At 37.4% G+C, this 23,340-nt stretch overlaps 1 protein-coding gene across 1 annotated transcript in view; it reads right to left on the reverse strand.

The window, feature by feature from the left end:
• LOC109555287 (vesicle-associated membrane protein 7) overlaps positions 1-23,340 on the reverse strand; it is a 72,920-nt gene that overhangs the window by 24,471 nt on the left and 25,109 nt on the right. Inside the window, exons 4-5 of the mRNA XM_070784644.1 lie at positions 22,438-22,575; positions 10,354-10,444 (exon numbers count right to left, since the gene is read on the reverse strand). Coding sequence (XP_070640745.1) covers positions 10,354-10,444; positions 22,438-22,575 — 229 coding nt within the window. The remainder of the gene's footprint in view (positions 1-10,353; positions 10,445-22,437; positions 22,576-23,340) is intronic.

A 23,340-nucleotide genomic window follows, 5' to 3' on the forward strand; every position in this document is an offset into this window, starting at 1 on the left:
ATGTACTCCTTTTCCTATTTGGAACCAGTCTGTTGTTCCATGTCCAGTTCTAACTGTTGCTTCCTGACCTGCATATAGGTTTTTCAAGAGGCAAGTCAGGTGGTCTGGTATTCCGATCTCTTTCAGAATTTTCCACAGATTATTGTGATCCACACAGTCAAAGGCTTTGGCATAGTCAGAAAAACAGAAATATATGTTTTTCTGGAACTCTCTTGCTTTTTCCATGATCCAGCGGATGTTGGCAATCAGTTGAAGTAAGAAATAGATTTAAAGGACTAGATCTGATAGATAGAGTGCATGATGAACTATGGACAGAAGTTCATGACATTGTACAGGAGACAGGAATCAAGACCATCCCCAAGGAAAAGAAATGCAAAAAAAGCAAAATGGCTCTCTGGGGAGGCCTTAAAAATAGCTGTGAAGAGAAGTGAAAAGCAAAGGAGAAAAGGAAAGATATAGGCATCTGAGTGCATATTTCCAAAGAAGAGCAAGGGGAGATAAGAAAGCCTTCTTCAGTGATCAATGCAAAGAAATAGAGGAAAACAATAGAATGGGAAAGACTAGAGATCTCTTCAAGAAAGTTAGAGATACCAAGGGAACATTTCATGCAAAGATGGGCTCGATAAAGGACAGAAATGGTATGGACCTAACAGAAGCAGAAGATATTAAGAAGAATTGGCAACAATACACAGAAGAACTGTACAAACAAGAACTTCATGACCTAGATAATCACGATGGTGTGATCACTCAGCTAGAGCCAGATATCCTGCAATGTGAAGTCAAGTGGGTCTTAGAAAGCATCACTACGAACAAAGCTAGTGAAGGTGATGGAATTCCAGTTGAGCTATTTCAAATCCTGGAAGATGATGCCGTAAAAGTGCTGCACTCAATATGCCAGCAAATTCGGAAAACTCAGCAGTGGCCACAGGACTGGAAAAGGTCAGTTTTCAATGCCATTCTCCCAAATCTCCCCACCCTCTCCCTCTCCCACAGAGTCCATAAGACTGATCTATACATCAGTGTCTCTTTTGCTGTCTCGTACACAGGGTTATTGTTACCATCTTTCTAAATTGAGGGAGGGTATGGGGATGGAGGAGGGCGAAGGTTCAGGATGGGGAACACAGGTATACCTGTGGCGGAATCATTTCGATATTTGGCAAAACTAATACAATATTGTAAAGTTTAAAAATAAAATAAAATTTTAAAAAAAGGTCAGTTTTCATTCCAATCCCAAAGAAAGGCAATGCCAAAGAATGCTCAAACTACTGCACAATTGCACTCATCTCACACGCTAGTAAATTAATGCTCAAAATTCTCCTAAAACCTGAAAAAGGATGCCACAAAAAAGAAAACTACAAGGCCAATACCACTGATGAACACGGATGCAAAAATCCTTAACAAAATTCTAGCAAACAGAATCCAACAACATATTAAAAATATCATATATCATGACCAGGTGGGCTCTATCCCAGGGATGCAAGGATTCTTCAATATCTGCAAATCAATCAATGTAATATACCACATTAACAAATTGAAAGATAAAAAACCATATGATTATCTCAGTAGATGCAGAGAAAGCCTTTGACAAAATTCACCATCCATTTATGATTAAAAAAAAAACCCTCCAGAAAGCAGTAATAGAAGGAACATACCTAATGAAAGCTATATATGACAAACCCGCAGCAAACATTATCCTCAATGGTGAAAAATGGAAAGCATTTCCCCTAAAGTCAGGAACAAGACAAGGGAGCCCACTCTCACCACTACTATTCAACATAGTTTTGGAAGTTTTCACCACAGCAATCAGAGCAGAAAAATAAATAAAAGGAATCAAAATTGGAAAAGAAGAAGTAAAACTTGCACTGTTTGCAGATGACATGATCTCTACATAGAAAACCCTAAAGACTCCACCAGAAAATTACTAGAGCTAATCAATGAATATAGTACAGTTGCAGGATATAAAATCAACACACAGAAATCCCTTGCATTCCTATACACTAACAATGAGAAAATAGAAAGAGAAATTAAGGAAACAATTGCATTCACCATTGCAACAAAAAGAATAAAATACTTAGGAATATATCTACCTAAAGAAACTAAAGACCTATATATAGAAAACTATAAAACACTGGTGAAAGAAATCTAAGAGGACACTAATATATGGAGAAATATACCATGTTCATGGATCGCAAGAATCAATATAGTGAAAATGAGTATACTACCCAAAGCAATCTATAGATTCAATGCAATCCCTATCAAGCTACCAATGGTATTTTTCACAGAGCTAGAACAAGTAATTTCACAATTTGTGTGGAAATACAAAAAAGCTCGAATAGCCAAAGCAATCTTGAGAAAGAAGAATGGAACTGGAGAATCAACCTGCCTGACTTCAGGCTCTACTACAACAGCTCAGTCATCAAGATAGTATGGTACTGGCTCAAAAAGAGAAATATAGATCAATGGAACAAAATAGAAAGCCCAGAGATAAATCCACACACCTATTGACACCTTATCTTTGACAAAGGAAGCAAGAATATACAATGGAGAAAAGACAATCTCTTTAACAAGTTGTGCTGGGAAAACAGGTCAACCACTTGTAAAAGAATGAAACTAGAACACTCTCTAACACTATACACAAAAATAAATTCAGAGTGGATTAAAGATCTAAACGTAAGACTTAAAAGCTTCTGCACAACAAAGGAAACTATAAGCAAGGTGAAAAGACAGCCTTCAGAATGGGAGAAAATAATAGCAAATGAAGCAACTGACAAAGAATTAATCTCAGAAATATATAAGCAACTCCTGCAGCTCAATTCCAGAAAAATAAACGACCCTATCAAAAAGTGGGACAAAGAACTAAACAGACATTTCCCAAAGAAGACATACAGATGCTCATCATCACTCATTATCAGAGAAATGCAAATCAAAACCACTATGAGGTGCCATTTCACGCCAGTCAGAATGGCTGCGATCCAAAAGTCTACAAGCAATAAATGCTGGAGAGGATGTGGAGAAAAGGGAACCCTCTTACACTGTTGGTGGGAATGCAAACTAGTATAGGCACTATGGAGAACAGTGTGGAGATTCCTTAATAAAAAACTGGAAATAGAACTGCCATATGACGCATCAATCCCACTGCTGGGCATACATACTGGGGAAACCAGAATTGAAAGAGACACATGTACCCCAATGTTCATCGCAGCACTGTTTATAATAGCCAGGAATGGAAACAACCTAGATCTCCATCAGCAGACGAATGGATAAGAAATCTGTGGTACATATACACAATGGAGTATTACTCCGCCATTAAAAAGAATACATTTGAATCAGTTCTAATGAGGTGCATGAAACTGGAGCTTATTATACAGAGTAAAGTAAGCCAGAAAGAAAAACACCAATACACTATACTAACACATATATATGGAATTTAGAAATATGGTAAGGAAAACCCTGTATGTGAGACAGCAAAAGAGACACAGATGTATAGAACAGTCTTTTGGACTCTGTGGGAGAGGGTGAGGGCAGGATGTTATGGGAGAATGGCACTGAAACATGTAAATTATCATATGTGAAACGAATCGCAGGTCCAGGTTCGATGCATGATACAGGGTGCTCGGGGCTAGTGCACTGGGATGATCCAGAGGGATGGTACGGGGAGGGAAGAGGGAGGGAGGTTTAGGATGGGGAACACATGTACACCCATGGCGGATCCATGTCAATGTATGGCAAAACCAATACAATATTGTAAAGTAAATAAATAAAACTGAAAAAAAATTCAGTTTAAACAAATATTTAAAAAAAAACAAGGAAGTAAAGATCTGTGTGCTCCAAGACTTTGATGAAAGAAATTAAAGAAGATACAAACTAATGGAAATATATCCTATGTCCATGGATCAGAAAAATTAATAGCTAAAATGTTCATATTAGCCAAAGTCACCTACAGATTCAATGCAATCTCCATCAAAATTCTAATGGCATTTTTGACAGAAATAGAAAAAAAAAAATCCTAACGTGTACAGAACTAAAAAAGATCCCAAATAGCCAAAGAAATCCTGAGAAAGAAGAACAAGGGCAGAGGCATTACACTTCCTGGTTTCAAGCTACACTAATAAAGCTATAGTAATTAAAACAGTATTCCTGGCAAAAATAGATACATGGACCAAAGGAACAAAATTTGCAAGACCAGAAATAAACCCCCATGCATATGGTCAACTAAGATTTGAGAAGAGAATCAAGAATACTCAATGGGGAAAGGATAACCTCTTCAAAAAATGGTGTTCAGAAAACCACATGGATAACCACATGCAGAAACTGGAAATTGGACCCCAATATACATCACTCAAAAATTAATTTGAAATGGATAAAAGACTTAAACATAAGACCTCAAGCCAATAAACACCTAGAAGAAAATATAGGAAGAAAGTTCTTGACACTGGTCTTTGCAATGATACTTAGGATACCAAAAGCACAAGCAATGAAAGCAAAATCTGTAAGTTGGATTACATCAAATTAAAAAGCTTCTGGACAGGAAAAGTAACAATCGACAAAATGAAAAGGTAACCTATAGAATGGGAGAAAACATTTACAAACCATATACTGGATAAGGGTTTATCATCCAAAATATAAAAGGAATTAATACAACTCAATAACAAAAAAAAAAATCTGATTTAAAAATAGGCAGAGGAACTGAACAGAATTTTTCCAAAGAAGATATACAAATGGGCAGGCAGCAGGTACATTAAAAATGCTCAACATCACAAATCAATAGGAACATGCAAATAAAAACCACAATGAGATATCAACCTTATACCAATTAGAATGGCTAACAAGAAGAAGATAAGACATAAGTATTGATGAGCATATGGAGTAAAGGGGAAGCCTTATGCACTGCTGGCAGGAATATAAATTGGTTCAATCACTACTAAAAACAGCATGGAGTTTCCTTAAGAAATTAAAACTATAACTAACACATATATCTAGCAACTGCATTTCTGGGTATCTATCTAAAGGAAATGAAAGCAGGATATTGAAAGGATATCTGTACTCCCATGTTTAGTGCAGCATTATTCACAACAGTCTAGATATGTAAATCAACTAAGTGCCCATCAATGGATGAATAGATAAAGAAGGCATGGTGCCTATATATAATGGAATATTACTGAGCCATGAGAAAGATGGAAGTCCTGTCATTTGCAATAGGGATGAATCTTGAGGGCACCGTGCTTAGTAAGTTAAGTTAGTCAAAGAAAGACAAATATTGTATGATGTTACTCATATGTGGAATCTAAAAATGTAAACCTTGCTGAACCAGAATGGTGAATACCAAGACTGGGGGGAAAAGGAATTGGAGCGATGCTGTGAAAGGGTATAAATTTGCAACTAGAAAATTAATAAGTTCTGGAAATCTAGTGTACAGCATACTAATCATCGTCAATCAGATCAGATCAGATCAGTCGCTCAGTCGTGTCCAACTCTTTGCGACCCCATGAATCGCAGCACGCCAGGCCTCCCTGTCCATCACCAACTCTTGGACTTCACCCAGACTCATGTCCATCGAGTCAGTGATGCCATCCAGCCATCTCATCCTCTGCCGTCCCCTTCTCCTCCTGCCCCCAATCCTTCCCAGCATCAGAGTCTTTTCCAATGAGTCAACTCTTCTCATGAGGTGGCCAAAATACTGGAATTTCAGCTTTAGCATCATTCCTTCCAAAGAAATCCCAGGGCTGATCTCCTTCAGAATGGACTGGTTGGATCTCCTTGCAGTCCAAGGGACTCTCAGGAGTCTTCTCCAACACCACAATTTAAAAGCATCAATTCTTCGGCGCTCAGCCTTCTTCACAGTCCAACTCTCACATCCATACATGACCACAGGAAAAACCATAGCCTTGACTAGATGGACCTTTGTTGGCAAAGTAATGTCTCTGCTTTTTAATATGCTATCTAGGTTGGTCATAACTTTCCTTGCAAGGAGTAAGCGTCTTTTAATTTCATGGCTGCAGTCACCATCTGCAGTGATTTTGGAGCCCACAAAAATAAAGTCTGACACTGTTTCCACTGTTTCCCCATCTATTTCCCATGAAGTGATGGGACCGGATGCCATGATCTTCGTTTTCTGAATGTTGAGCTTTAAGCCAACTTTTTCACTCTCCACTTTCACTTTCATCAAGAGGCTTTTCAGTTCCTCCTTACTTTCTGCCATAAGGGTGGTGTCATCCGCATATCTGAGGTTATCGTCAATAATACTGTATTATATACTTCAAAATCACTAAGGCCATGCTTTATATAACTCCATTTATATAAAATGTCAAGAACAGGCAAATACATGTACACAGAAAGGAGATTAATTGCTGCTTAGGTCTGGAGGTTGAAGAGAAAAGAGGAGTGACTGTAAATGGGCACAGGATTTCTTTTGGGGATAATGAAAATGTTCTAAAATTGATCGTGATGATTGTCACACAACTCTGTGGATATAGTAAAAACAGTTGGATTGTATAGTTTAAAAGGATGAATTGTATGGTACATGAATTGCATTTCAATAAAGCTGCTAAAAAATCAAAGGGAGAAGATTAGATATGTTTTTCCTACATTTTAAATTTGTTATTTCTATAATTCTAAAAATAAGTCATTTAAGAGGAGTTGATTAAAAAGGTTCATTTTCTGGAAACATTACGCATCTGCAATAAATAATATTTCAGCAGTTGACTGCTTCCACTTTCAAGCAAAATAAATATACTTGGTGACCAAAAAGAGAGAAAAATATTAGTAGTTTTTCACTAGGTTCTCTAGTCTGCATCTAGACATACAATCAAAATTAATATTAATGAAAGAAAATCCCTTCAAATAACCGAGACATACATATTAAGAAATGTAAAAATGTTTCTGCCTTTTGATTATTAATCTCATTTCTGGGAATTAATCTCAACAAGACAAGAAAAATAAGCATGATGCTCAGTTGTTAAGTTGTGTCAGACTCTTTGCAACCTCATGGACTGTAGGCCACCAGGCTCCTCTGTCTATGGGATCTGCCAGGCAAGAATACTGAAGTGGGTTCCCATTCCTCCTCCAGGGAATCTTCCCAACCCAGGGATTGAATCCCTGTCTCCTGAACCTACTGCATTTACAGGCAGATTCTTTACCCCTGTTCCACCTGAGAAGCCCAAGAAAAAATAATAGGCATAAAAATATTTATAACAGTACTTACTATAACAGAAACTTCTCAATCAGTGCTACATAAGAGTGTCTGCTACTGCTCAACTAAGTCTCCAAACACACTGTTTAGTCGAATTGATTTCATACCAAGATGTTCTCAATGAAGGAAGCACACCATTGACTTACATTCTCGAGCAAGTTGCTTAAATTCTGAGTAATACTGCTCTAAATAACCGAAGTGTCCAACAGAAGGACATAATTGGCAAACTGTGATATAACTCAAAGAAATACTGTACAAGCATAAAACAGACTAACAACTAATAATAATTCAGCTCTTACTATGTGTCAAGCACTGTACGAAGTGTTTTATATATATATTACCATTTTTATCCTGGTAAACTTAGGTTTTATTATCTCCTTTTCTTTTGCAGATAAAGGTCAGAAAGGTTAGAGGGTTGATGAAGGCCTACCAGAAGGTACGAAGTGAAATAAGGATTCAAACTCAGGCATATATGACTCCAAATCTCGATTACTATATTACAGTGCCTCCATAAAACTGAATATAAAATATGACTTTCAACTATGTAAACATATGAATAAAAATTTAAAGTAAAGTAAATGGAAATAAACTTTAGGATGGTGAGACAGTAAATTTTTTAAAACATCTTTTCATTACTTTCAAGTATTCTAATAGTGTAAAAGTAAATTCAAAATTATAAGTGGACATTTATAAAATGACATCGAAGGTAAACATTTTATAAAGCATTTATGTACCAATTTTTGTTCAATTTTATAAAAGAATTTATTGTATGTAAGACATTCCTCTTACAAGATATATTTAAGAGTGGTTCTATAACTTGAGTATGCATTAGAATCCTTTGGAGGGCTTGTGAAAACACAGATTTCCCACTCTAAGAGTTTCTGATTCAGTTGGCTTGGGGTGGGGCCTGAAAATTTGCATTTCTAACAGGTTCCCAGAGGATGGGATTAATTTCTGGGTTGTCTCTGGCCAGTCATTCTGACTCAGAGTCCTTCCCAGTAGTGCATACATTGCTCAGCCAAGATGGATGCCAGCGAGAAGGATTCTAGGAGGTGGTTGGACACATGCTGTCACCTTTCCCAAACTCTTCCAACTGGTGGTGGTTTATTAGTTCCGTGTTCCTTACCAGGACCTCCTGTTGTAAAACAACTCATGTAAACAGTTACTATGGTGCCTGGCCAGGGTGGGCAGTTTCAGTCAATGTGTTTCCCCTAACAGAAAGGAAGTGGGAAGATGGTGGCCAGTTGTAGAGTCCAGCCACGAAGAGCAGAGGGAGAGAGATGAGATGGCACTGGAGGCAGAGCCTGAAACAAAAAAAAACCCAAGGAAGAGCCTGAAGCTTTCGGAGCCATTTTATCTCACTGTTTGCCTCAGTTCATTTAAAAATTTTATTTTAGAGAGGCAATTTTAGGGAGACTCCTAATAATCTTGGGAAGCCCCAAAATACCAAATGAAATAAGCATTCCACTCAGGTCTGGAAATTTTTGAGCTATTGTAATTAAATCTGGCTTTATGGAAATTAAGCTTGAGAATTTCAAAAGTTCCCCATTGGCCATTGGTATTCTAAATTGCCTTTGGGCAAGTCAGTCCATTTAGTTAGAAGACACATGAGCAAGGACCATTGCTTTTAAACATAAAATCAGCTGGAATCCTGTTGGGGGGAGCACCCTCAAAATATTTAGATAACTGGGATCTCAATTATTAGTGGTTTTTCCCTAGAGTTTAAAAAATGATTTTAAACAGCTCAAACATTTTACTATTCAAACAGCTCAATTCAAACTGCTTGCAAGTTAATCACAATCAATTCTAAGGAAACAGCTTGGTCCTGGGGAAGTCAGGTGAAACGCTTCTTAAAGCCAGTTTCCAGCTGAAAAACCTGGTACATGAAGCCAAAAAAGGTCCGTCTAGTCAAAACTATGGTTTTTCCAGTAGTCATGTATGGATGTGAGAGTTGGACCATAAAGAAGGCAGAGCACTGAAGAATTGATGTTTTTGAAGTGTGGTGTTGGAGAAGACTCTTGAGAGTCCCTTGGACTGCAAGGAGATCCAACCAGTCCATCCTAAAGGAAATCAGTCCTGAATATTCAGTGGAAGGACTGATGCTGAAGCTGAAACTCCATTACTTTGGCCACCTGATGCAAAGAACTGAATCAATAGAAAAGACCCTGATGCTGGGAAAGATTGAAGGAGTGAGGAGAAGGGGATGACAGAGGATAAGGTGGTTGGATGGCATCACCAACTCGATGGACATGAGTTTGAGTAAGCTCCGGGAGTTGAGGACAGACAGGGAAGCCTGGCGTGTTGTGGTCCGTGGGGTCACAAAGATTCAGACATGACTGAGCTACTGAACTGAACTGAACCCAGAGGATAATGATGCTGCTAGCCCAAGAACTACAATGTGAAAACTGGAGCTAGTAAAAATTAACATCATCCTAAATCTAAATACCATCATTATAATCAATCAAAAAATAAACTTGATGTATTTTCTTGGATTATTTTAATGTGCTATATAGGTTCTTGACAAAACACAGGCCAATGAAATTTATGTCACAGTTCATTCTCTTGAAGAATAGAACAGTCAGTTTTTTGATCCAATTACTTCTTTCAGTCAAGAGTAACAAACTTTACAAGGAGGTCAAAGAGTTATACTCTAAGTATCTATACTGATAATATCAACTATCTGGGTATTTCTAACCCAAATTGACTGAATTATTCTGAATTGAAACTATTTAAGAGTCTTAGACATAAGTCTTGCTAAGTAAACTAATGTATTTATTTTTTTAAAACATCTTTACAGAATTTGTTACAACATTGATTCTGGTTTATGCTTTGGTTTTTTGGTCTCAAGCCATGTGGGATCTCAGCTCCACAAACAAGGGTTGAACCCTCATCCATTGCATTGGAAGAAGTCTTAACCACTGGACCTCCAGGGAAGTCCCTAAACTAACCAATTTAGAATGAAGAAAGTCATAAATGCTAAAAAGAAACCATTCATACAGCAGGCAGTATTAAGGTAAGAAATATCCACAACTCAGCTGACAATTACCTTCCAATATTAAGAATAAAGAAGTGCTATTTCAATTTCTCTAGAATGATCTGACCCCAATCAAGTAATCTAATATCATTTTTGCCCACATACATGCAGAGTATGTCATGAAACATACCTATATTTCTGACCATGATTCCTTTAAGTTCATCCACTTGGGCTTGAGTCTCCATCACTTTATCTAGGCCCTTATTCTCAGAGTGATGCTTCTATAAAAAAAATATGATTTAACTTATGATACCCAGATATTATTCACAATACGAAAACAAAGAGAAGAGGAATGACACTGAGGAAAGCTACAACATAGGTACAAAAGAGATGTCACTTCATTCAAAAATTGTTACCAGACCTAGGGAAAAAATATACAAAAGCATAAAATCTGCTACCATATGAAATATAAGTGTTATAAAAATATCACCTTATTTCAAATGAAATAAAGCTAAGTATATCAAATACACATCTGAGATTCCTGGGCAGAAGTAGGGTGTTATATAATCTTTGTTCAGACAAGGAAGAAAGGAGAAAAGACTGTAGTTGAGGCAGAAGTAACAGGTTAGGGAAAAGGTACTCTTAATCTTTTCTTATTTCTTGGGTGTGATGAGGTAGGGACTGGCCTAGCTTCTGGGCATCGATTTTTGTATCTGTTGGGATAAGAGTATGCATGCTATTTTCACTGGCTTATTATAGGATCTAAAAATGTAAGACACTGATGAGAGTATATATTTTGAAGTTATTATCTATAGCAAATAATCGTGGACTCAAAACACAATATTCCAGTCACTTCACTGTGCTAAGTGCTTCAAATATGGGATATTATTTAAACCATGCAAAAACTCTATGAAGATACCATTATTTTTATTTCCATTTATAGACAAGATTCTGGCACAGATTTGTTTAGAGGTTCACACACATATCTGGAGCTAAAGATAAACTGGCTAAATTGAAAGTTTTACTGCCAGCTGAACCAAATACCTTTTTTCCCCTTATGATGTGAACTCTTAGGATTTACTCTCAATGACATTCATGTATAACATAAAGCACTGTTAATTATATTTATCATGTTGTCCACTATATCCCTAGTATTTATTTATCTTATAACTGGAAGTTTGTACTTTGTGACCACTTTTATCCAATCATCCCTCACCACAACCCTAGCTCTCTGATCTCTTTTTCTATGAGTCTGTTTTGAGATTATGAGTTTGTTATGAGAGTTTGTTAGTTTCTGTTGCACAACACATTGCTGTTCAGTCACTAAGTCGTGTCTGACCCTTTGAGATCCCATGGACTGCAGCACGCCAGGTTCCCCTGTCCTTCACTATCTCCAAGAGTTTGTTCAAACTCATGTCCATTGAGTAGGTGTTGCTATCCAATGATCTCATCCTCTGTCACCCCTTCTCCTTTGCCTTCAGTCTAACCCAGCATCAGGGTCTTCCGTTGCGTTGCCTGTTTGCATCAGGTATCCAAAGTACTGGAGCTTCAGCTTCAGCTTCAGCATCAGTCCTTCCAATGAACATTCAGGGTTGATATCCTTTAGGACTGACGTGTTTGATCTCCTTGCTGTCCAAGGGACTCTCAAGTCTTCTCAGCACCTAAGCATCAGTTCTTCGGCACTCAACTGTCTTTATGCTGTACTTAGTCGCTCAGTCATGTCTGATTCTTTGAGACCCCATGGACTACAGCCTGCCAGACTCCTCTGTCCATAGTGACTCTCCAGGCAAGAATACTGGAGTGGGTTGCCATGCCTTCCTACAGGGGCTCTTCCCAAACCAGGGATGGAACCCAGGTCTCCCGCATTGCAGGCAGATTGTTTACTGTCTGAGCCACCAGGGAAGCCCCAATTTTCTTTCTGGTCCAACTCTAACATCTGTACATGACTAGTGGGAAAACCATAGCTTTGACTAGATGGATTGTGTCAGAAAAGTGATATCTCTGCTTTTTAATACACTGTTTAGGTTTGTCATAGCTTTTCTTCCATGGAGCAAGCATCTTTTAATTTCATGGCTGGAGTCACTGTCTGTAGTGATTTTGGAGCCCAAGAAAATAAAATTTGTTACTGATTCCACTTCCCCCCATCTATTTCGCATGAAATGACAGGACTAGATGTCATGATCTTTATTTTTTGAATGCTGAGTTTTAAGCCAGCTTTTTCACTCTCCTCTTTCACTTTCATCAAGAGGCTCTTTAGTTCTTCTTCGCTTCCTGCCATTAGGGTGGTATCATCTGCTATATCCGAGGTTTTTGATATTTCTCCCAGCAATCTTGCTTCCATCTTGTGATTCATCTAGCCCAGCATTTCACATGATGTAGTCTTCATGTAAGTAAAATAATCAAGAGTGACAATATACAGCCTTGACATACTCCCTTCCCAGTTTGGAACCAGTTCATTGCTCCATGTCTGGTTCTAACTGTTGCTTCTTGACCTGCATACAGGTTTCTTAGGAGACAGTTAAGGTGGTTTGGTATTCCCATCTCTTTAAGAATTTTCCAGTTTCTTGTGATCCACACAGGCAAAGGCTTTTAGCACAGTCAATGATGCAGAATTTTTTCTGAAATTCTCTTACTTTTTCTATGATACAACAGATGCTGGCAATTTGATCTCTGGTTCCTCTGTATTTTCTAAATTCAGCTTGTACATATGGAAGCTCTTGGTTCATGTATTATTGAAGCCTAGTTTGAAGGTTTTTGAGCATTACCTCGCTAGCATGTGAAATGAGTGCAACTGTGCGACAGTTTAAACATTCTTTGCGATTGGAATGAAAACTGATGTTTTCCAGTCCTATGGCCACTGCTGAATTTTCCAAATGTGCTGGCATATTGAGTGCAGCACTTTAACAGCACCATCTTTTAGGATTTGAAATAGCTCAGCTGGAATTCCACCACCTCCACTAGCTTTGTTCATAGTGATGTTTCCTAAGGCCCACTTGACTTCACATTACAGGATATCTGGCTCTAGGTGAGTGATCACAACATCGTGGTTATCCAGGTCATTAAGACCTTTTTTTGTACAGTTCTTCTGTGTATTATTGAAACCTCTTAATATCCTCTGCTTCCGTTAGATCCATACCATTTGTCCTTTACCGTGCCCATCTTTGCATGTAATGTTCCCTTGGTGGCTCTAGTTTTCTTGAAGAGATCTCTAGTCTTTCCTGTTCTATTGTTTTCTTCTATTTCTTTGCATTGTTCACTTAAGAAGCCTTTCTTACCTTTCCTTGGTATTCTTTGGAACTCAGTATTTCTATACATTTCAAAATGATCACAAACAGTAAGCTTAGTTATCATATGTCAAAATCTAAAGACATTATATAGTTACAACTATATACTCACAATGGCGTATTTCATACCTGTGACTCTTTTACATTGCAACTTGAATTGTGTAACTCAGACTCCTTCACCTATTTCTGTCCTACCCCCAACATTTTCCCTCTGGCAATCATATATTTCTTCTCTGTATCTGTATCTCTGTTAGTGTTTTATTATGCTTCTTTTTTTGAATCTACATATAAGTGAAATCATACAGTATCTACGTCTTTCTCACTTTTTTTCACTTAGCAAGACATCCTCTAGATCCATCAATGTTGCTGCAAGTGACAAGATTTCCTTCTTTTTTATGGCGGAGTAATACTCGTGTGTGTGTGTGTGTATATACATATCACATCTTCTTTATCCATTTATCTATTGATGCACATTTAGGTTGTTTCCATATCTTGGCTATTGTAAATAATGCTTCAATGAACATAGGGGTGCATGTGCCTTTTCTAATTAGTGTTTCTGTTTTCTTCAGATAAATACCCAAGAGCAGAATTGCTGATAATACGGTAGTTCTATTTTTAATTTTTGGAGGAATCTCCATATTGTTTTCCATAGTGGCCGCACCAATTTACACTCCCATCAACAGTATAGCAGGGTTCCTTTTTCTCTACATCCTCACCAACACTTGTTAACTTCTTGCCTTTTGGACAACAGCCATTCTGACAAGTGTGAGGTAATATCTCTCACTGTGGTTTTGATTTGCTTTTCCTTGACAAATAGTGATATTGTGTATCTTTTTTCATGTGCCTGTTGGCCATCTGTCTGTCTTCTTTGGAAAGATGGCTATTCAGCTCTTGTGTCCACTTTATAGTTGGGTTTTTTTTAATATAAATTTATTTATTTTAATTGGAGGCTAATTACTTTACAATATTGTATTGGTTTTGCCATACATCAACATGAATCCACCACAGGTGTACACATGTTCCCCATCCTGAACACCCCTCCCACCTCCCTCCCCATACCATCCCTCTGGGTCATCCCAGTGCACCAGCCCCAAGCATCCTGTATCATGCATTGAGCCTGGTCTGGCGATTCATCTCACATATGATATTATATATGTTTTAATGCCATTCTCCCAAATCATCCCACCCTCGCCCTCTCTCACACAGTCCAAAAGACTGTTCTATACATCTGTGTCTCTTTTGCTATCTCACATTCAGGGTTATCGTTACCATCTTTCTAAATTCCATACATATGCATTAGTATACTGTATTGATGTTTTTCTTTCTGGCTTACTTCACTCTGTATAATAGGCTCTAGTTTCATCCACCTCATTAGAACTGATTCAAATGTATTCTTTTTAATGGCTGAGTAATACTCCATTGTGGTTTGTTTTTTAGATGTCCAAGTTTTATCAGTTCTTTGCACATTGTAGGTATTATCCCCTTATCAGATACATTGTTTGCAAATATCTTCTCCCTTTCAGTAGGCAGCCTTTTCATTTTATTGGTAATTTCCTTCACTGAGGAAGGAAATTTGTATTGGTTTGATGTACTTTCCAGTTTGATGTACTCCCATTTGTTTATTTTTACTTTGTTTCCCTTGCCAGAGACATGTCCAAAAAAACTATCAATACCAACGTCAAAGAGCATACTATGTTTTCTTCTAGAAGTTTTATGGTTTCAAGTCTTATATTTAAACCTTTAATCCATTTTTAATTTGTGTCCACGGTGTGAGAAAGTAGTCCAGTTTGATTCTTTTGCATGTAGCTGTCCAGATTTCCCAACACCATTTAGTGGAAAGGGAAAAAGATAGCTTTTTTCCCCACTGTATATTCTTGCCTCCTTTGTCATAGATTAATTGACCATATAAGCATGGGTTTTATTTCTGGGCTCTCTATTCTGTTCTATGGGCTTCCCAGGTGGCTCAGTGGTAAAGAATCCACCTGCCAATGCAGGGGATACAAGAGACACAGGTTCAATCTCTGGGTTGAGAAGATCCCCCAGATAAGGAAACAGCAACCCACTCCAGCATTCCTGCCTGGAAAATCCCATGGACAAAGGAGCCTGGTACAGTCCATGGGGTCACAAAGAGTTGGACAAGGCTGAGCATGCATGCATTCCATTCCACAGATATATGTGTCTGTTTTTGTTTTTTTGTTTTTTTGACAGTACTGTACTGTTTTCACTATTGCAGCTTTGTAGTATAGCTTGAAATGAGGGAGTGTAATACATCAAGTTTTTTTCTTCTTTCTCAAGATAGTTCTGGCCATTCTGCCATCTTTTATGTCTCCACACAAATTTTAGAATTATTTGTTCTAGTTCTGTTAAAAAAAAATCATTATTGCTAGTTTGATAGGGATGGCATTGCCTCTGTATAATGCATAGCATAGTCTTTATTTTTAGTATAATCATTTTTAACAATATAAATTCTTCAAATCCATGAACACAGTATATCTTTCCAACTTCTTCAATATCTTCAATATCTTTCATTAGGTTCTTAAAGTTTTCAGAGTACAGGTCTTTTACCTCTTTAGTTAAATGCATTCTTAAGTATTTTATTATTTTTGACGTGATGGTTAAGTGGGATTGTTTTCTTAATTTCTTTTCCTGATAGTCTGTTTTTAGTATATAGAAAGGCAATAGGTTTCTGTATAATTTTGTATCCTGCAATTGTACTGTATTATTTCTAACAATTGCTTTTTTGGTGGTATCTTTAGGATTTTCTATAGATAGTATGATGGTTATCTACAGAGAGAGACAATTTTGCTTCTTCTTTTTAAATTTGGATTCCTTGCATTTCTTTTTTGTATCTGATTACTGTAGCTAGGGGTTCCAAAACTATGTTGAATAAAAGTGGCAAGAGTGGCATCTTTGTCTTATTCCTAATTTTAGAGGGAATACTTTCAGGTTTTCACTACTTAGTATGATGTTAGATGTAGGCCTGTCATATATACCCTTTATTATGATGGGGTATGTTCCCACTTTGTTAAGAGGTTTTATCATAAATGGATTTGAATACTGTTAAAAGCTTTTTCTGTACCTATTGAGATAATCATGATTTTTATTCTTCAATTTGTTATCATGGTGTATCACATTGATTTCCAGATACTGAACCATCCTTGCATCTTTGCAATAAATCCCACTTGATCATGTGTATAATCCTTTCAATGTATTGTTGAATTCAGTTTGTTAAATTGTGATTTCTAAATCTATGTTCATTAGCTATAATGGTCTGTAATTTTCTTCATTTGTGGTATCTTTGTCTGGTTTTTGTGTCAGGGTGACGACCTACAGAATGAGTTTGGATGTGTTCCTTTTGCTGCAATTTTTGGAAGAGTTTTCTAAATGTTTGGTAGAATTCACCTGTGAAGCCATCTGGTCCTAGATTTTTGTTTGTTCAAAGTTTTAAAACTTCAATTTTCAATGTCATTACTGGTAATTGTTCTGTTCATGTTTTCTATTTCTTCTTGGTTCAGTCTTGGGAGACTGTGCATTTCTAGGAATTTCCCTGTTTCTCTTAGTTTGTCCTTTTTATTGGCATATAGTTGTTCATAGTAGTCTATTATGAACTTTGTATTTCTGTGTTATCTGTTTAATTTTTCCTTTTTTCTTATTTTATTGATCTGAACCCTATTTTTTTCTTGATGAGTCTGGATAAAAGCGATCGGCTTTATCTTATCAAAGAACTAGCTCTTAGTTTCATTGATCTTTTCTATTATTTCCTTATCTCTGATTCATTTATTTTTGCTCTCATTTTTATGATTTCTTTCTTTTTACTAATTTGGGGTTTTGTTTTTTCTTCTCCTGGGTCCTTTCAGTGTAATGTTTGTTTGATATTTTCCTTGTTTCCTGAGGTAAAATTCTATTACTATAAACATCCCTCTTAGAACTGCTCTTGCTGGATCCCATAGAGTTTGAATCACTGTGTTTTCATTTTCATTTGTCTTCAAGTATTCTTTTTCTCCAAGTATTTTTTTATTTCCTCTTTGGTTTCTTCAGTAATCCATTGTTGTTTAGTAGCATATTGTTTAGCCTTCAAGTGTTTGTGTTTTTTGCATTTTTTTCCCTTATAGTTGATTTCTAGCCTCATAACATTGTGGTCAGAAAAAACGCTTGACATGAATTCAATTTTTCTTAAATTTACTGAGGCTTGTTTTATGCCCAGCATGTGATCTGTCCTGGAGAATGTGCTAAGTGCACTTGGAAAAAATGTGTATTCTGATGCTTTTGGACAGAATGTTCTATATATGTCAATTAAGCCCAATTAGGTGTAATGTGTTGTTTAAGACCACTGTTTCCTCACTGATTTTCTGTCTGGATGATCTGTCCATTGAGGTAAGTGTGGTGTTAAACTCTCCTACTATTACTGTGTTGCTATCAATTTCTTACTTTATGTCTATTAATATTTGCCTTATATATTTAGGTGCTCCTATGCTGGGTGCATATACATTTACAATTGTATCTTCTCGGATTAATTCCTTTATCATTAATGTCTTTGTCTCTTACAGTTTTTGTTTTAAAGTCTATTTTCTCTAATATAAGTATTGCTATCCCAGCTTCCCTTTCATTTCTATTTGCATGGAATAACCTTTCCCATCCCTTCACTTTCTGTTTTTGTCTTTAGAGCCACACCAAGTCCCCTGTAGGCAGTACATATACGGGTTTTGGTTTGTTATCCATTCAGCCACTCTGTGTCTTTTGACTGGAGCATTTAGTCCATTTCCATTTAATTATTGATAGGTATGTATTTACTGCCATTTTGTTAATTGTTTTTCAGTTGTTTTTGTACTTCTCTTTTGGTCCTTTGCTTTCATCCCTTATGATTTGATTAGTATCTTTTGTGTTATATTTGGATTTCTTTCCCTTTGTGTATATCTAATATAGGTTTTCTGGTTTACGATTATCATAAGGTTTGTATATAACAATCTGTATATATCTACATGATTATTTTAAGTTTTTAATCTCTTAAGTAGAAATGCATTTTAATAACCCTACATTTTTATGCCCCCTCCCACAGTTACTGTTTTGACATATTTTATACCTCTTTTTGTTTTGAAATCCCTTATTGTGGTTATGGGTGATTTTACTCCTTTTGTAATCCTCCTCATAGCTTTATATGTGGTTGGTTTAGTACCTTTACTGTGTATTTGCCTTTACCAATGAGATTTCTCCTCTCATAATTTTCATATTTCTTCTTACAACCTTTTTTTCAGCTTGGAGAAGCCCCTTAAACATTTCCTTTAAAGCAAGCCTGGTGGTGATGAACACTTTTAGCTTTTGTTTATCTGTAAAACTTTCTATTTCTCTATCAAATCTGAGTGAAAGCCTTGTTGAGGATTCTCGGTTGTCGGTTTTTCCCTTTTACCACTTGAAAAATATCATGCCACTCCATTCTGGCCTTTTATGGGAATTTCCTTGTGTGCAACATTTTGCTTTTCCCCAGCTGCTTTTAATATTCTCTCTTTATCTTTAATTTTTGCCATTTTAATTATAATGTCTTGGTGTGGTCTTCTTTGGGTGGATCCTGTGGGAACTCTCTGTGCTTGCTGGACCTGGATTCTGTTTCTTTCCCCAAGTTAAGGAAGTCTTCAGTTAATTTGCTTTCAAATATGTTCTCTGCCCCCTTTTCTCCTTTCTTCTGGAAGCCCTACCATGCAAATGTTAGTACATCTGATGGTGTTTCAGAGGTATCTTAAACAGTACTCATTTCTTTTTATTCTTTTTTCTTTTTTTCTGTTGAGCTTCAGAGATTTCCACTACTCTGTTTTGCAGCTCACTGATCATACAATTCACTGTTGATTCCTTCTAGTTTATTTATTTCAGTTATTGTATTCTTCATCTTTGCTTGGTCATTCTTTACATATTCTCTTTGTTAAGAAATTCTAATTTCTCACTCTGTTAATCCAATCATTTATTGGGTTCTTTGATCATTTTACAATCACTACCTTGAGTTCTTTATTGGGTAGGTCGCTTATGTCCACTTCACTTAGCTCTTCTTATGGGCTTTTCTCTTGTTCTTTCATTTGCAACATGTTCCTCTGTCTCATTTTGCCTAATTTCCTTTTTAATTTCTATGTATTTGGTAAGTTGGTTACATTTCCTGACCCTGAATAAGTGGCCTTTTCTAGGAAACGTCCTATGAATCCTAGCAGTGCACTTCCCTCTGGTCTCCAGAGCCATATGCTGTACGGACAATACCTACATAGGCTGTGTGGGTCCTTCTGTTGTGGACAATCTGGTAGGCATGGCTGGCCCCCAGTCTGGTTGGTTCCCAGACCTTACCTTGTGCAGAGGCTGTCAGCCACTGGTGGGCAGAGCCAGGTCATAAGGCAGCTGGCTGCAGAGACCCAGGGGGTCCTGGGATCTCTGGCTGAAGGGCCTTGGAGGGTCCCAGAGCTGGTGTTGGCCTACTGCTGGGCAGGGCAAGCATCCAGTGGGTCCTGGGACTGCTGTTTGTCCACTGGCTGGTGAGACCTACTGGTTTGTGGAGCTGGGCCCTGGGATCTCTGGCTGAAGGCTTATGGAGGTTCCAGAGTTGATGTGTCAGCCTGCTGGTGGGTGAGGCTGGGGTCCAGGGGGTCCTGGGGTGGCGCTTGCTCACCGGTAGGTGATCCTGGCCCTGGGGATAATGCTGGCTCACTGGTGGGCAGATCCAGGTTCCAGGATCTCTGGCTGCAGGGCCTAAGTGGGGGTTCCCAGGGCTAGTGCACACACACTGGTGTGCAGGGCCATGTCCTGAGACCCCTGTAGGTTCAGGAGTTCTTAAAGCAACCAGCCTGCAGTGAGTGGGGCTGATTCCCTGTTTGGCTAGTTGTTTGGCTTGAGATGTCTCAGCATTGGTGCAGATAGGCTGGTGGGTAGGACCACGTCCTGACATTAATAGTCTAAAGGGAAGATTCCTAAATCGTCCTTATGGGCTCCACTGGTACAGAATGGTAGAATGAGCTCCCAAAAATGCCTACCACCAATGTCTATGTCCCTAGGGTGAGCTGCAGTGGCTTTCCACCTTTCCATGAGACTCTCCAAGATCAGCAGGTGGATCTGATCTGGGCTCCTTTCAAATTACTGCTTCTGCCCTCATTTCCTGAGCATGTGGATTTTATACATGCTGTATAAAGACTGTAGAGTCTCTATTTCTCACAGTCTTTCAGCACTGTTGAAATTAAGCCCTGCTGGCCTTCAAAGCCAAATATTCTGGGGGCTCTTCTTCCCAATGGAGGACTCCAGGGCTGGGGAGCCCCATGGGCAGCTTGAGCCCCTAGCTGCTTGGAGAGAATCGCTGCAATTGTAATTATCTTTCCACTTGTGGGCCACCCACTCCAAGGTATGGATCTTGATTATACTGTGTGCCTGCCCCTCTGTCTTGCTGCGGTTCCTTCTCTGTATCTTCAGTAGTATAAGATCCTTTCTGCTAGTCTTCTGATCTTCCTCATCAATAGCTGCTCCGTAAATAGTTGTAATTTTGGTGTGTCCATGGAAGGAGGTGAGCTCAGGGTTTCCTACTTCACCATCTTGGCCATCAACCTGACCCTATTTATTTTCAAATGGGCATTGGTATATATTTTGCTGATGGTGTTTTACATAGGTGCATGTATATAAGTATTTCCTAGTGGAAGTATGAAACAAACCAACTGAATAATAAAGACTCATTAACTATTTAAACAAACTTCATCCCCATAGGATGCATATTTAGAAGTATAATCCTCAAAAAGGTATTAAAAACAACACTTACAGGAGAAACAAACAGGAAATTATTCAACGACAGTGAGTCCTTTTTTCTCATTCACAACACTATCATAGATAAAACTTCTGTCTTTGCACTCATATGGTTTGATGGATAAAAAGTAAGCATTCTTTAATGCAAAATAAGACCACAATGAGATATCATTACATATCCACAAGGATGAATAACATTAAAAAGACAGACCGTAACAAGTGTTGGCAAGTATGCAGAAACACTGGAAGTACTAGTGGGAATATAAATGGTACAACCACTTTGGAAAAAAGTTTGATGATTCATTATAAAATTAAACATCATTCACCATATGACCCAGCAATTCCACCCCTAGGTATTTACCAAAAAAAAATAAAAACACATGTCTGTGCAAAGACTTGTACATCATGGATGTTCATAATAGTTTTGTTGGTGATAGCTGAAAACTGGAAGTATCTCAAATATCCAGCAACAGGTGAATGGATAAACAAATTGTGTTATATGCATACAATACTACTCAGAAAAAAAGGAAACTACTGATTTATACAATATGGATCAATATCAAAAACCTTACACTGAGCAAAACAAGGAAGATACAAAAGAGTATATAATGTATGATTCCATTTATAAGAAATTCTAGAAAAGATAAAACTAATTTATGGTGACAAAAATAGAGAAGCGGTTGCCTCAGGGAAGGACCTGACTGCATAGGAACATGAGGACTCCTTTAGGGTCATGAGATGTTTTGTATCTGTAAAAAGTATATAAATATGTATATGTATATATCTATGTATATATATATGTATAATATGTATATATATATGTATAAATTCACTGAACTGAGAATTAAGTATTCATACAGATAAAGAGACTTTCAAATGACTAACTGAGCTACCCAAAAATTAAATTTACCTTGTGGGAAGGTAGAAGTTAATCTACAGGTTAAGTCACCATTTGGCATGTTGAGTGGATTTACACATTAAATGGGTAGTTGAAGTAGATGATCTTTAATCTCCTTCCCAATCATGAGATACTCTGACCACCATTTATAGAGAATATCACTTTCCATCCTAAAATGGCCCATTTATATATATTTTTTAATCTGGGAAGTTTTACTATCTTGGCATATAATAACAGTCAGAAAAATACACTGCAGGTCAGGGTCCTCTATATCCATGGTTCTTTAAAGTAATAAAGAAGATATGAATCAAATACTATATCCCGAGAAAGATCTTACCAGCTGTGCAGCCAAGACACTTGAGAACTCACTATTCATGGCATATGGGAGTGCCGTTTGTGCTCTTGAACCATATGTAGTCTGGAACCTCTTCTTTATCTCATTCAGAAAATTAAAGGCTCGCGAACGCTCAAAATCCTGAGGAGATGAATACAGAGTTAACACTAAACAAAAATGATATGGATGATTAAAAACAACCGTAAGAACAGCTAATATTTACTGAGCAATGATTCTATGAGGAGGAACTGACCTAATTTTACAGATAAAGAAACAAAGGCTCTGAAAAGAAACTAACTTGCCAAAAGTGAAACTAGTAAATGAAAGAGCTGAGTCGAATCCAAATGTTAGATTACTGCCAACTAAGATAACAATACCTAGGTTAGCATCTTAAGAGCAGGAATTGGGTTTTACTCCATCCATATCTTTCACAGGATCTATTAGAAAATCCAGCACGAGAAGATGCTTGAGAAATCCATAGTAATAGTACAGTCTTTCACACACAAAGATAACACTATTGACATAAACTTTTAATTAACTTTTTTCAGTAGTGGTGGTATATTTGAAAAGATCAAGGAATGTACTCTTGTCTAGTTCCAGTCAAAAAGTGTATGTATGTGTATAACCTATACACAAAAGTATAATTATAGCTTAAGAAATGTAAGACTCAACTCTGACCATCCCAAATTTAGTGCTATTTCTCACCTACTCCCAGCACTTTCACATCAGTCATTTCAAATATAACTGGATTTTTAAAATAATTTTAGAAAATACAGTGAAACCAGGGAATATAAGTCATTGTGATAATCACTGTGGTTGACACACATCTCCATTTCACCTAAGATTAATAGTCTAAGCCAAGAGTTCTTAAAGTTGGGTCAATGGTCCAAATTCAAGGGGCCAATG

The sequence above is a fragment of the Bos indicus genome, chromosome X, assembly GCF_029378745.1.
Source record: "Bos indicus isolate NIAB-ARS_2022 breed Sahiwal x Tharparkar chromosome X, NIAB-ARS_B.indTharparkar_mat_pri_1.0, whole genome shotgun sequence".
In the NCBI taxonomy this organism is placed as follows: Eukaryota; Metazoa; Chordata; class Mammalia; order Artiodactyla; family Bovidae; genus Bos; species Bos indicus.